Genomic DNA, 15837 nt, shown 5'->3' with positions numbered 1-15837 from the left:
CAAAGATCTTGTAGTGCTTCGCCATTTCCTTCTCCAGTGGATTAAGGCAAACAGGGTGAACTGACTTGATCAGGGTCACACAACTAGGAAGTGTCTGAGGCTGGGTTTGGACTCAGGTGTTTCTGACTCCAGTCCCAGTGCTCTATCCACTGAGCCATCTAGCTGACCCTTATAAGTATCTAGCAGTCCCTCGTATATTTGGTGCCATAATGACTTGGGAGTATGGCTTCTGGTACAACTGTGATCCTATAGCTAGGATACCCTGAACCTTGGGGGATGTTCAACCTGCACCCCAGGAGAACTGCTCTCAACCATCTCTCATATATGGATACAAAGACTTGGGGGTCTTTGAACCACTAGTTGAGAAAATAATGACCAAAATGCCCCAAATGTGGGCAAGGTGGGAGGACCTTTGCTGCCCCAGACCTCATAAGCCTAAAGGTGTTAGTGAACATCTTGTCCATGTTTCAAAAGTCACATCCAAAGCTTCTTAGGGTAAAGAATCTCAACCTTGTCCACCTGTAATATGGCAGTGGGAGTCTGCCTGTTTGTGTGGACCCCCGAACAGCTGACAGGTCTCCTCAGCTCTCACCAACTGATCTTCCCAAGCTGGTATGGAGGTCGGTTGGGGAGGCCTCTAATTAAAACTTGATACCATCCAGGTGGGGTTCCACCCAAAAGGCAAAAATTTAATTGTGACTGAATCAGACTGATTTTAGGAAATGATGGGTAGAGACTATGGGGCATAAACCCAGTCCACCAGACACATTGCTTTAAAAAATATCAACCCTCCTTTACTATCCCCCATTGGAGGATTAATTCCAAAGAGAATTCATTTTTGTGGAGCTGAGTATACAAAATTCTCCATTTTAGTTGCCTGAAAAAGGAGTCCCCATTTGGGTTTCGTGCTGGTTTAGTTAGCCTTGTAAAAGCAAACCCACTGTAAGCTTGGTGTTCTATGGAACTCTAAAAGAGTTGACCTCATTAGACTACACTCTTGATAGTTATCGTTTTGATGATTCATTAATGTGTTTTTAAAACTTTCCCTGTAACTTCCCAAGTTCCTTAGTGGTAAAAGCCAGTGTCTGCTATGGAGGGTGGAGTGCACTGAGAGAAGTAATGGGATTGGCCCCAGGTTCTGTTCCCATCAGGCTGGGTCTGCAGTCCTTACGCTCCTCCTGTGTTGTCTTCTCTTATAGCTCTCATCTCAGCAGGGTTGAACACATTCTGTAGCAGATCACACTTTCCATCTGTAGCCGAGCAGCCCCCACCCCCATTAGCAGCACTGCCCTTTTCATCGGGCTGTAACTAGATCCATAAGCCCCTTCTTTTCCTTCAAAGATCAAAAGCTTATTACCCTTTGCCTCTAAGTGCCAAATACACAAGGACAGTTTATCTTCATTTTCCTTGTGACTAATCCAGCTTTTCTAAATCTCAGAAAGAGCCAAGGGATGCATAATTTTGCTAGGTTTTTACTTTCCCTGTCAAGGTTCTCGAGCATCCATTGGAATAGCCCTAGGGGTTAGCGGGAGCTCTCTCCTTATCCCACTCCCCATGATAGCTCCAGGACACGAGGGTCCCATATCTAGCCTGGGTACAATCACCAGAGGCGCAGTTTCTTTTACATTAACCTTCCCCCATTTCAACAACGAACTTACCCATGAAGTCATTAGAACCAACTCCTGTCAACACACCAGTTACTCTGGGCCAGGCAGTTTCAACAATCTGGCTAGCAGCTGTTGTGGGGGTGAAAGACCAACACAAGCCCAGCAACAAGAATGCTACCAGCACGCTGCAAAAGCACGGGTTCTTTTGATCTGCTTTAGTAAGGAAAGCAACGTTAAGGGGTTGACAAGCTTACTTTAATTCAGCATACAAATATCATTCATTTAGTTCAGGGGAAAAGACCAGCACCCTGAACTTCAGAGCAAAATACAAACAAATTACAAACATCAACAGACAGACCTTGTCTGATTCAAGTCCCAATACATAGTTACCAGAGTTTGACAAAGTCTCAGCATCCGGGTTTCAAGCTGGAGGGCTCTTAGCTACACCTGCCTGGAGTCTCCACATCATCTCGCGCTACCAAGAGTGAGAGCCCCAAACAAATTACAAACATTGACAGACAGACCATAATACAGATTCACAGTTACCAACATCTAGGTTCAGCCTGGGAGCTCATAACGAGGGCTGGCCCAGAATCACTCGCGCCACCACTGCCGTGGGTAAGAGCTCCAAAGAAGAGAAAGCCAACCCCTGGTTTTATATCTTTTTCAGGGTCAAGGGCAAGTCACACATGCAACTCACCCACGTGACCTAGAATTGTCACAAAGAGGCGACTTAAACCCACATGGTCTAAAAGCCTCTGCTGTCCCAGACATGTCACTCAAACTCATGTGTAAACTCGGCCCTCCCCTGAGGCAAGGAGACACCAAGGACACCCAATCAAGGAAACAAAGGCCAAACTCTTCAAGGGCACTTAGTTGAACTGAGTGCTAAGAGCCCATTTTGCTTACCAACACACAGGCTTAACTCAGGTCAATCCAGCAATTCAAGTTCAGGGTTAGAATGCTGACACGAACCACAAAATACAATGAAGTACAGCTTTATTTCTAGTAAGATTTAAAAGGATAAGTTTCCTGGTTAGATTCAAATCCAGTGTGAATTTTGTTTTGTTCTGTCTGTGTGTTTCCCATGGCAGTTGGTAACGCTGGGTCAAACGTGACCACAGGGCAGTGGGAACTCTGTTAAAGCCTCCAACATCAACCCCAGAGCTGCTGCTTTTATATTTTAGGTGGCAAGTAAGCCAGATAGTCTCCAGGTCCCCTTGAGGGACCAGCCAAGCAACACCAAATAGTGGTTGCTTCTTTCACACATAAATATCTATAAATAGCAACCACAGTTAGACTTGGGGCACCATAAAAATTTGTTTAGATAGCCATGCTGGTGTGCCTGAATCCTTCTTGGGCAAGACTATCTACCACTCGTCTTTTTGATAATCTCGATGGAAAATGCTTGCTTGCTTGTTTGCTTGCTTCTCAGAGAGATTTCCTGATCCTCTGATGCAGAATGGGGCCCTGAGACCAAGGGATGTTCTTGGGTTGAGGTCAGTCACCAGTTTCTCTTGGGTCCCAAGGAATGGTCCAGCCTGGGATTCAGAGGCCCCAGAGGGGATGAGGGAGTTGAGTGTTGTGCGTGCGATTTCACGGGGCTCACAGTGTTCTGACTTTTTGGAAGAGGGGCGTCTGAAATGGCTTATTCCCATTGTATGTTGAATCCACCCAAGTTCCATAGGGCCTCATGATGGATTGGGCCACACAAGGTCTCCATCACGCCATCTCCACCAGAGAGGCCCCGGGCTTCCGGCCAGTTTGGATCATGTCAGGCAGCTTTGGTTTTCTTTTCAGTTTCCCTAACAGATGAATGGACCCTTTCCTTCTAGCCCTCCCCTTTGTGGAGTGGACGCAGTGCAGGAGATAGCTGGACACAGGAGAGAACAGAGTTCGGAACCTCTAGGGGTGGCTGCTTTCTCGGGGAGTCCGGAGGCGCATTAAGAGGAAGGTGTTTCTCTTCTTCTGCCCTCTAGGTGGAACGTGTTGGGCATTCAGGGATCCTTGCTGAGCCTTTTTGTGGAGCCCATTTACTTCTCTAGCATCATCTTGGGGAGTCTGTACCATGGGGACCACCTTTCCAGAGCAGTGTACCAGCGGATCTCAGACATAGAAGAGCTTCCACCTCTGTATACGCTCAACCGACCTTTACTTAGCGGCAAGTATCTAATGGAGTGATGTCAATGCTTCTGCTGTGGTTGGGCGGCCTTTGGTCCTTCCATTGGAGGATGTGTGAGAGCGACCCCTCGTGGGGGAGCAGGGAATGCAGCTCACAGCTAGCTGGTCCTTCCATTAGATTATGTGTGAGAGTGACTCCTTGGGAGGGAGCAGGGAATGCAGCTCACAGTCAGCTGGTCCTTCCATTGGAGGATGCGTGAGAGCGACCCCTAGTGGGGATCAGGGAATGCAGTTCCCAGCTAGCTGGTCCTTCCATTAAAGGATTGTGAGAGCGACCCCTCGTGGGGGAGCAGGGAATGCAGCTCACAGCTAACTAGGCCTTCCATTAGATTATGTGTGAGAGTGACCCCTTGGGAGGCAGCAGGGAATGCAGCTCGCAGCTAGCTGGTCCTTCCATTGGACGATGTGTGAGAGCGATCCCTAGTGGCCGAGCAGGGAATGAGCTCACAGTTAGCTGGTCCTTAAATTGTAGGATTGTGAGAGTGACCCCTAGTGGGGGAGCAGGGAATGCAGCTCACAGTTAGTTGGTCTTTCCATTAGAGGCTGTGTGAGAGCGACCCTGGGGGGCGGGGGAGAAGCAGGGAATGCAGCTCTCCTAGCTAGCTGGTCCTTCCATTAAAGGATGTGTGAGAGCGACCCTTTGGGAGGGAGCAGGGAATGAGCTCACAGTTAGCTGGTCTTTCCATTGGAGGCTGTGTGAGAGCGACCCCTAGTGGGAGAGCAGGCAATGCAGTAGGTTTGGAGTGATAAGCTGGACTTTGTCCACGGGCCCTGTGAGGGACCTCTATTTTGTTTTTACTTACCTCTTCTCCTCTAGAAGCCTTCTGCCAGATTTGGCAAATTCCACTTTCTCTATTGCTCCTTATTGTATTAGGTTCTATATTTGTCCTAACATTGGAGCTTGGTTTTCATTATGAAAGTGTCTTTCCCAGCAACTTTCCAGATTCCCTCCCCTTGTCCAGTGCGCAGAGAAGGAGGCAGACAGACCTAGAACAGACTCAGATGTCCTTGGGTCCCCCCATCACTGCCCCCGCTGCCCCCGGCCTGGGTGTGGTCTTGGTCCATCATGCCTGCACTCCATGGGCTGGCATTCTCCTCTCCTCCAGTAACATCATGGAGCCCTGGTTGGGTGAGCAAAGGTCCATCAGCCTCTAGCTAGGATGCGTCGCTGTGTTGCTTCATCTTTCTCAAAGCTGCTTTTAAAGCTCTTTGTTACTGCTTTTTAGAATGTCAGTGGCTAGCGGTAAAGTGACCAAGAGCAATTGAATTCAAGGGTCCTAACTTCTAAGCTCACCCTTATTTAAAAGGACACAGTTAAGGTATTTTTATCCTTTTAAAAATCTTTATTGCTCACTGTTGATATTTCCTTTTTGAAGCTTAATATTGAAGCCCTGATGACCACCCAAATGTGTTTCCTCCTTTGCGGGCATCCCCTGCTTTATTTTCTTGTGCTTGGCTACTGGCATGTCTTTAATTTTAGAGGAAAAAAAAGCCAGATGGAATTTTATTTGGCAGCATGTTTAATGAATTACAAGCATTTTGCAAACAAAGCTGGAGTGAGGGAAAACAAAGTACAGGGGATTAAAACAGACCAATGTGGTAGCCTGAAATTGCAATCCTTATTTCCATCTCTGCCTCTAAGACATTTGGGTCTAGGATTTGGTTGCATAATAACTAAGGGAGTTAATTTTTCATGACTGAGAGAAAAATAATTTTCTTCATTTGTACTGTACTTTCTATATTCGAAGGAAGGGTATGCCATTTCATTCTAGTGGTTAAACATTTAACTCTATGTCTTTGAATGATAAATGTTGTGCAAATATATTATCTTTACTGAGAAATAACTAACATCCAGAATGTCAGAGTTTTTGGAAAAGTTTGATAAAAATAAGATTGCCAGAATTTTTGAAAGGCTTCTCATCCATTAAACTCAACTTCATTCTTGTAAAAGATTCTCTCTATGTGCGTGTATCTACATGCATATTACATAAATGTGTATACGTATGTATGAATAAGTTACTGTGTCCTTTCTAATATGGACAATTTGGTTGTTAAAAGGGGCAAGAAATGTACTTTTGTGCATAAATTTCCCCCAAAAGATTCATGCTTAAGAAGGAATAGAAAAATGTAGGACACTTGTAGAGAAGTGAGAGAGCTTGCTTCAGAATGGAGAAATAGGTGGTCCAAAGGAAAAACACTTCCTCCCTTTAGGTCATCTATTCTCTTTTCAAGAGCGTCCATGTTCTGTAGTGTTGACATGTCTATGTTATCATGATGTAGACTTTGGGGAATTATGGCTCTAAAGACATAGTGGGTTTGAAAATGGAAAATGTGGATTTCAGTTCTGATTAGTAAAATTTATGTTGAATCCCCCTGAGGGCAGGAACTGTTTCATTGTTATATCTTTGGAGCAAACACCTGACCTGGAACACAACAGGTGTTCAGTAGAGGCATATAGAGTTGACTCTCCAGGTTTTAGATTGGGATATCCCATTGTGCTGAACCAACTTGCAGGTATAATCTCAGGACCATTGTTCATAGTCTTTTAGAAACAGCAAATGGCAGTTTTCAGGGAACTAAAATGGAGAAATACTTGGATTTTCTAAAAAGAAAAATGGTAGATTCCAGAAATGATAGATCAGCACATTTCTTGTTACTCCCTCAAAATATTTCAGAAGAGATTGTCAAACCAATGAGAAGAGACAGCAGTGATTGTTAAAATCAACAATTCATTGACCTGGACATACCACCGTGTTCCCAAGGAGGTCAATGACAACAAAAGAGGCTTGAAAGAGAGGCAGCCAGTGGTGCAGTGGATAGAGCACTGGGCCTGGAGTCAGGAAGACCTGAATTCAAATCCAGCCTCAGACACTTACTGACCCTGTTTGTATCAGTTTTCTTATCTCTAAAATGGGGATAGTAATAGCTCCTACTCCTCCCCCCCTCCAGGGTTGTCATGAGTATCAAATGAAATAATAATTGTAAAGGGCTTAGTATAGTCCTTGGCACATAGTAGGCACTATATAAAGTCAGTGATTATTAGTGTTAGCTATGAGAACAAAGTATTTTCAGCAGCACTTTTTGTGGTAGCAGAGAAGTGGCAACAGAGGGGATGCCCATCGATTGGGGAATATGGTAGAAGCAACTGGGGTACATGATGGATACAGAGAGATGTGGGAAGACTTATGTGAACTGATGCAGAGGGAAGTCAGCAAAGCCAGGAAAACAATATACACAGTCACCATGACAATGGAAATGGAAGGAACAACACTCAGAAGTGAATGTTGTGGAATTTGAATGAGCACGGTTGGCTCCTCAGAAGAGAGAAGACACCCCTCCCCCACCTCTCCTTTGCAGATGTTGGGCTCTATGGCAATGGAAGGGTGTGTATAATATCTGATTTTTCCCATCTTGGTTGGTTTTGCTGGGTTTTTTTCCTCTTCTTCTTAAAAAAATTTCTTTGATATAAATGGATTCTTTTCTGGGAGATTGGGAGGGATACAGAGGGAAATCTGAGTAAAGTGACTGTTTCAAAAATCAACTGTGCAGTTGTGGAACCTTAGCTTGGGAACACTTAAAGTCAGACAAAACTACAATGATAAGTTGATTCCAAATTTAATTGTCCCCAGAGAACAGAAGCTCCTTGACAGCTGGGGCCATTTCATTTTTGTATCTCAAGAGTCTGTTAAAGAGCCTGGTATGTACTAAATACTTAACAAAGGCTTGCTGGGTTGAATTAAATTAATTTGAGGTCCTTTTAAAAGGGGACAAGGCTCAAGAATGGGGAGGACATGGACCCATTAAAGTAGTCCGAGCTGGTGTGGAGTCAGCAAACCATCTTGTCCAAAGAATGTTTGAAGGAGCTCGGGGTGTTTAACTTGGATAAGAGAAAGCTTAGGGGCTCAGGAATGTTATCTTTGACTATTTGGACACCTCTCTAAGAAAGAGGATCCAGTGTTCAGGACACTGAGCAGATTCAAGGAGCAGGAAGGTAGGTTCTGGCTGATTAAGAAAGAACTGAATTAACAACTGCCTTGAGCAGGAGCGAGCTTCCTCAACCTAGAAACAAACAAAGCTCATGTGTCTGCCTGTGCAAGGGGCTGCAGAAAGGCCCTGTCGGTGCGGGGTCTGTTTAGGGGATCATCCATCTGAAGATACTTCTTGGCATTTTGTGAGGCTTTCTGACTTGATGGTCTGATTCAGCTCAGCATTTCTCCTTCCCGATTGCTTCCTAACTTCAATCGTCCTCTGTCCAGCAGTTGATGCTCAGAGTTTGCTGTATGTCTGTGGGCTTGGAAGGAGGCTGCAGGGCTGAGGTGGGGTCACCATATTTACACCCTGTTACCGATTACGATCTGAACACTGGTGCAAAGGGAATTAACTCCACCTTGCTCCACATCCTTCCCACCTCATTGCTTCCTTTCCCATGACCAGACTCAGAGGTGCACGTTTTTCCTACCATTCTCTTTCCCATAGTTTCTTTTAAAATGAGTGCACAGAAATTCCTCCGTGACCTTCTCTAATCAATCCTTGTTGGAGAGCTCAGCTTGCCCACAGGATGTGAGGGTTCTCTATCCTCTCTTGGCACGGATTTGCGCCATCACTCACTTGACTAGCATTTAATAGGTGCTTTCTGTGTGCTAGGAAGTGTGCTGAGAACTAGGGGCACAGAGACATTGAAGAACAAAACAATACAACAGTCCCTGCCCTCAAGGAGCTCACAGTCTGACAGGGGAGGTAACGTGGGAACATTGATGTACAAACAAGATACATATGGGATAAATGGCAGTAGTCTCAGAGGGAAGGCATCAGCATCATGGGGGACCAGGGACCAGGAAAGGTTTCTTTCAGAAAGCAGGACTTTAGCTAGAACTCATGGAAGCCAGGAGGTAAAGCTGAGGAGGGGGAGGGAAAGCCAGTGAGAATGCCCAGAGTGGGGAGTGGGAGGGAGAGCCAGGAGGTTAGGATTGGATGTCATTGGATGTTGGGGGATATGGTAAGGTATAAGAAGACTGGAAAGGTAGGAAGGAGCCACATTTTGAGGGGATTTAATATATCTGGGAGTCAAAGTTTGTGACACTCCCAGGAAAATGAATTTGTAAAACCTTCAACTCTCCTCTGATTAAAAATACATTCTATAAATAGAGACAATGAATTATGAGCATGAAGGTTGGACAAATGATCCTCCAAGAGATGTAGGACTGGCAGCAGAGATGGACAAATCCTGGTGAAAGCCAGGGATGGCCAGAGCCCCTTGCTGTGCTGCCTGGAGGGGTGCCCTGGAGTGACTCTGAGGGAGCTCAGGAAGAGCCAGTGTAGATGAGCCAGGAAGGGGAGCCCCCATCGGTGATGGCCTGCATTCACTAATGAAATGAAGGATGTTATCTTCCAGTTGTCAGACCTGTGATCTATGAGATATAGAGAACTCCCAGGGGGGAAATCTAACCACCAACTCACTGGCCTCAGCTCCTCTTCTGTGACATCTAGTCTCAGAGAGAAACCTGGGGCATGGGGAGGATAGGTCAGTCACTGGCCCCAATCACCTGGCCGGGATCCCAGGCCTTCCTGACTGTCCTCCTCACACCCTACCACATCTCACTGAAGCATTGAGGCCCACAGATGATTTCAATGTACTAATTGTCATTTGGTCTCATGGTTCTCATTTGTTTCCTTGGTCAGCTCACAAATTGTTGGGTATTTGCCTCCCCAACTAAAAAACAAAACAAGGCCAGTTGAAAGTGCTATTTTCCCCTCAGCTTTAATTAGTTTGGCTGCTTCACAACTTTTATCTTTGTACCTCTCTGCTTTTCCATGACCGTGAGGAGCAGGAGGTAAGAAGGTAAACCCAGAATAGGCCTGCAGTGGAAACAGGCTCCAGGCCTACTGAGGCCTTCTCTTCAGGCTCTGCTGGACCTTTGCTTGGGCAGGAACTCTCCCTGTGCTGCCTTGTCCTGGATTAACTGGTCCTGGGCTGTCCAGGCCCCACCAATTCTTGTTCTCAGAGAATGTGCCACTTTGAAAAAGAAGTTTAGTGGGAAAGAGGAATAAGCCTGCTTGGCACATGGAGTCCTGGCTCATTAGAAGTGGCCAGGGACAGGTTCCAGGATGGGAGTAGCCTCGAGTCTGTAATTGTATTGACACGCATGTTAATCCCAAAGCATCTGTTTATCATCTTTCTTTTTAATGCTCTATATTTAAGAAAATGTATTGGCAAACATCACATACAGTAAGAACAATGTTGTTAGTAATTGCTAATTAGGCAGTCTCTGTAAGAACGTCTGCTAGACCCAGCACCAAGTGTGATGTGTTGGGCCAGGAAGAGTGAGGGGTGTGTGCATGTGACATTATAGGAAGTGCTTCCAGAGGGAGGGACCACCTCTGTCAGAGGCCATTGGGGGAGGGAGTGGGAGAGTGTTCCAGAGCTAGGGAAGGGAAGCAGGAAAAGATGTGGTCAAGTAATCCCAAGTCATCAAGTTGGGCCTAATGGTGGAGACTGTAATGGTGGAGACTGTGGAAGGACTTCAGTTCTTCCTCAGGACCCCTCACCTCCCCACCCCTTATTTGTCGGTGGACCTTCCCTGAGGCTTCACATGCCACTCACTTGGCTGTTCCTGCTCTGGGCCTTCTCAGGCTCCCTGGGGACCAGGGCAGCACCAAGCTGTCAGCTCTTCCTGGGCCCTCCTTTCCCCACCCCCACATTTCCTGGATGACTCCTTTTACAGCATTTAGTGTATGAAAGATGCTATTAAGCTTTACTGCTCCCTCCCCTTTCCCTCCCCAATGGCCTTCAGGTCACCCCCCAAACAGGATTCTCTGGGCTTTTCAATGGACTGGAAAACAGGCCGGCATCTTAAATGACAGAATGAGGAGTTTGTCCATTATTTATCAAGAAGCGGGGACCCAGAGGTTGAGATGTTGTTGTCATATGAAGAAGCCATGAGACTGGATGAGGTCAGTGGAGGGGAGATGAGCCAAGAGCTTTGGGTCACACTAATGTTCATGGGGCAGGAAGGAAGGTCCCATTGGAGAGCTGCCAAATCTGTCTTCTAGTTTCTGTTTCCCAATGTAGTGCCATTGGGTACACCAGCTGATAAGTAGGAGCCTTGTTACAAAACCTTCGGGATGACCTGTTCACTAAAACTGCTTAGACACTCAAGAGTCTCTGAGTCATTCCTGCTTTCTTCAGGGTGTCCTATAATTAACTCATTACCCTAGTTCTCAATTTACAGCCTCGGAAAGATAAGCTCCTCCGCTGGTTGACGGTGCCCATTTTAGTCCCAGTCTGTTGGGACAGTACATTTGTACCACTGCAGCTGAAACCCATCCTCGGGATGCTCGGGAAGCTTTGTGCTTCCAAAGAAACATGCAGAGATAATGGGAACCTTGGGGCTAACTCTTGTTGACTGCCTCATCATTCTCTTTCTGCTAAAGACAGCACTTTCCTTAGCCTGCCTGGAATCTTAGCCATGTTTCCTTTCTATCAATCCAGCGATCTCAGGCCCCACAAGAGATGTTTGTCCATGACTGTGCCAGGGTCACATCAGCAGGCCATCACTGGAAGCCAAGGCTCCTCCCACCCCCACCCCCAAGTTCTTTCCTCAGTGATGAGCTTGGAGACATCTGAATGGCCATCCTGTTGATTTATCCACCAATTACCCTATAACAGGCAGGGGTGCAGGCAGCCATCATTCCATCAATCCTACATTCCTGTACCATTTATTTAGCACCTGCAGTATGCACTGAGGAAAGACAAGCTTAAGTAATGCACAGACCGTGTCTTAGAGGATCTTGAGATTGAGCAGGGCGGGACACATGCACACACGTGCACCTGCTCTCCGATAACTCATCAGATGAGATAATATGTCCAAAGTGCTTTTCAAAACTCGGGTCTCTATAAATACCAGCCATCACCATCACTGTTATTACAATATGTGGAAAACACATCAAGAACACTATGCAGAGTGGGAGGAAGGAGAGGTCTTTCTGTAAAATCATGGATTTGGGCTACAGGCCATGTTAGAGCTCCCAGGACCCTTTCTCTAGAGCTAGGGGGCTGGGGAAAGGTGTCATAGAGGTGCCAGTCAAAATTTTACAAGAGAACAAGGAAGAGGGGCATCAGGGCAGGCTCCCTGGAGGAGGAAGCCTGTGTTCTCTCTCTCCTATTTATCTGACCACCATAGGCGCAGAGGCTGTCTCTGACCTCTTCCTTGTATATTCCCCCAGGACTCATCACATGAGTTACCTAATGGATATTGGTTAAATTAATAAATTTGAGTTGGACTTTAAAGGAAGGCAGTGATTTTCTGTTGTGCCATGCAGAAGTGACTCATTCTTTGGTACGGGGATGCTCCCTCCTCATCTTAGCAGAGCTGGGAGCTCGGGGGTCAGCCAGTGCTTCACCATCATGGGGCAGCTGAGCAGTAGCTGTGGGTCCTGGCACAAAGGAGCAAAGACCCATGTCTCTCAGCAGACTCATGTCCCTTCTGGTTGGCCTGGGGAACAGGCGTCTCTGGGCTCTGCTCTAACCTTGGTTTTTGGCCTAGGGTTCAGCAGAGAAATTCAAGGCCTTCCTTACACCGTGGCTCCCGAGAAACTGTTACTCTACCTCTCTTCTCTCTTCCCCCACCTCCCCAGGGGCAGCTAGGGGTTGCCATAGTGCATAGAGCACCCAGCCTGGAGTCAGGAAGACTCATCTTCCTAAGTTCAAATCTAGCCTCAGACACTTACTATCTGTGTGACCTTGAACAAACTACTTCAACCTGTTTCGCCTCAGTTTCCTTATTAATAAAATGAGCTGGAGAAGGAAATGGCAAAGCACTTCAGTACGTCTGCCAAGAAAACCCCAAATAGGGTCATGAAGAGTCAGACATGACTGACAACATCAATTCTCTTTCTTCCTCCCTGCTAAGAGACGCAAAGGTCTATTGATGAGTAATCTATTGCCTTCCTCTTTTCAGCAAAAATGGTGTGTCTCATATTTTAGGACTATTGTTATAGATTGTATTTTCAGTATATGCCGTTCTTTTAAAAATATGTCAGCATGTTTGTACAGGGCTGGAAATGTCCTTTTGAATTCTATTGCTTGGTAGTAGTCTCAACTTCCACTGCGTAGATAGTTATTACTGAGATAAAGCTGTCTTCTATAGGATACATGTTTCATAGTCTCCATTAAATGGGATTTGGGGTTTTGAATCATGGCTTAAAATAGAGACTGAACAGGGTCCTGGCCAGGGAAGGAGTGGGAGCTTTTTTCCCTAGGCAGTGGAGAAGAATCCAAGAAGGTCTGGGACCATGGCTTAAGGCACATGAGATTATGAAAGATGACAGAGAGAAGAGTGAGCTGCTCCATTCTAATGTTGCTTCTGCTTTCTCTGTCAAAGAGAATGACCCTTGGACTGGAAAGGATGAAACTAATAGGAAGCTGATACCCAGGATCAGTAAAAAGACCACAGGAAGAGGCTGCCTTGCCACCCTTGAGGAGTTCAAGTCAAGAGGTTCTGATGAAGAACATCCTTGGCTCCTGGAAGACTGGCAAATGCAGTGGTCTTGAAAGGTTCAAAGAGAATGACTGAGATGCCATGAGATTAGAGGAGGGAGAACATCCTAATCCTCCAGATAAAGGGAAAATAACATCTCACCAGCTGTAGGTCGGTGAGCTTGACTGATTCCTGGCAGAAGTCTAGAGCACAGTTTTACAAAGGAACAGGAAAAAGAAGCAATATCCCCGAGAGGCAGCATGGTACTAGCAAGGAGGAGTCATACCAGATGAGCCCTCTTCTTTTTTAACAGACTGTCACCACTTGTGGGAAGACTGTTGAGTGTTCATCTAGATACAATCTAAAAGATGGGACAAAGTCTCTGAGGCTCTTCTTGGGTATGAAATGAGGCATCGTGGGCTAGACAGTGGTCCCATTGGATCCGCTCACATGGGGTGGGAATTGCTGTCTCCAGGTCAGCTTCCAAAGAGGTTCTTGGTGGAGCATTTTCACCAGTGACTCAAGCCAGGGTCTAGATGGCATGCCTCTCCAGTTCTCTGATGGCACAAGCCTGGAATGGATTACTCATACACCGTGGGGCAGAATCAAGATTTGAAAAGGTCTGGACAAGGTAGAGCATTGGGGTGAATTAAATAAGATTCAGTTCAAACACTGAAGTGAACATACATTACTCAGTGAACTGAGAGTTAAACATTGCTCTCACTTTTCAGCAAAGAGGTGGAGGAATGAAGTGTAGATTTTTTTTTAATTTTAGATTTTTTTGTTACATTTTGAATTCTGAATTGTCTCTCTTTCTCCTCCTCAACTCTGTGCTAGAAAAGGCCAACGTTTGTTAGAGATACATACGTGGAACCATGAAAAACATACTTCCATGTATCAGTTCTTTGGTGGTGGATGGCCCTTTCCTTCACTAAGTCCTTAGTTGATCTGAAGGATCATATTACTCTGAATAGCTCAGTCACTCGCAGTTACTCTTCGTACAATATTGCTATCGCTATTCCTACGTTACTGTACACAGTGTTCTTGGTTCTGCTCTTTTCTCTCTGCATTATTTATGCAAGTCTTTCCATGTTTTTATAAAATCAACCTGCCTATTTTTTACAGCTCAATAGTATTCCATCACAATCATATATCACAACTTGTTCAGCCATTCCCCAATTGCCACAGTCTCTTAGATATTACTATATTTAGGATTTTTGCATCCATGTTTATTACTGAAATTGGTCTGTAATTTTCTTTCTCTGTTTTTGCTCTTCCTGGTTTTGGTATCAGCACCATATTTGTTTCATAAAAGGAATTTGGTAGGACTCCTTCTTTGCCTATTATTCCAAATAATTTATTTAACATTGGAATTAGTTGATCTTTAAATGTTTGATAGAATTCACTTTTTTTTTAGGAAGCTTAGGAAGGTAATGGCCTATTCAATGTCTTTTTCTAAAATGGGTTTACTTAAATGTTTGATCTCCCTTCTGTTAATCTATATAGTTTATATTTTTGTAAGTATTTTTCCATTTCGTGAGGCATACATTTGGTTTTGCCTGCCTGTATTCTGTTACAAGGAATGCTGGGGAGGGGTCACTAAGAAGTGGCAGTCAGATTGTTTATTGTATGTTAAAAACAATAACGATTTCCCAACCATTGGACCTACCCTGATGTGGAATCAGTGAGCTGCCCAAGTAAGTAACAAGTTCTCCCTCACTGGAGGGATTTAAGCCAAACATGGCCACTTGTTAGATCTTTTTAGAGGGATTGTGTTTTTAGGTCTGAGTTAGGCTAGATGTCCGTGAGGTCCCTTCTGACTGAGATTCTGTGATATTCGTGAGTTCATAGAGAAAATGTACATTTGAACCAATTTGAAAAATTTTAGTGGTGTGATGTTGGTGTAAAAGTTGAGTTCTTGCTAAGTAAGCGCTTGCTGGTAGACTTGCCGAGGGTTTCTATGTGATCGTCAAAACCCTCCTTTCTTTCTGTGCCCAGGAATGATCCTTCGGTTGAACTAGGTGCTGGGTCTTCTTCAGTCATTTCCTGGGCTAGATTGTAAACCCCTTGAGGGGGGGAGGATGTCTTCTAATCCTCCTGGACCCTCTCCCTGCTCATACCCTGGTTCTGTGTTCACTGGATCCCCGCAGTGAGGTTGCACAGCCCTGCCTGCCCTACCCCACTATCCCTCCATCATCACACAAGCTGGACTAAGAGAGCCCCTACACTTTCCTTTTTTTTCAGAAGGAGGGGGACAAGTTCTACTTTTGCATACAGGGGAGGTCTGAAGGTGTGCCACAAGGACCGTTAGTTGTATTATAAGTGGGCAGCTAGGTGGCGCTGTAGTGGATAGAGAACTGGGCCTGGAGTCAGAAAGATTCTGTTTTGTGAGTTTAAATCTGCCCTCAGACACTTCCTAGCTGTGTGACCCTGGGCAAGTCACTTCATCCTGTTTGCCTCAGTTTCCTCATCTGTCAAATGAACTGGAGAAGGAAATGGCAAACCCCTTCAGTATCTCAGCTGAGAAAACCCCAACTGGGGACATGAAGAGTTGGAAGCGACTGAAATGACTG

At 45.5% G+C, this 15837-nt stretch overlaps 1 protein-coding gene across 1 annotated transcript in view; it reads left to right on the top strand.

Moving 5' to 3' along the window:
* ADARB1 (adenosine deaminase RNA specific B1) overlaps window positions 1–15837 on the top strand; it is a 92308-nt gene that overhangs the window by 66305 nt on the left and 10166 nt on the right. Inside the window, exon 8 of the mRNA XM_036767069.1 lies at window positions 3587–3768. Coding sequence (XP_036622964.1) covers window positions 3587–3768 — 182 coding nt within the window. The remainder of the gene's footprint in view (window positions 1–3586; window positions 3769–15837) is intronic.

The sequence above is a fragment of the Trichosurus vulpecula genome, chromosome 7 (assembly GCF_011100635.1).
Source record: "Trichosurus vulpecula isolate mTriVul1 chromosome 7, mTriVul1.pri, whole genome shotgun sequence".
NCBI classification, from domain to species: Eukaryota; Metazoa; Chordata; class Mammalia; order Diprotodontia; family Phalangeridae; genus Trichosurus; species Trichosurus vulpecula.
This window is presented reverse-complemented; position numbering and strand designations above follow the sequence as displayed.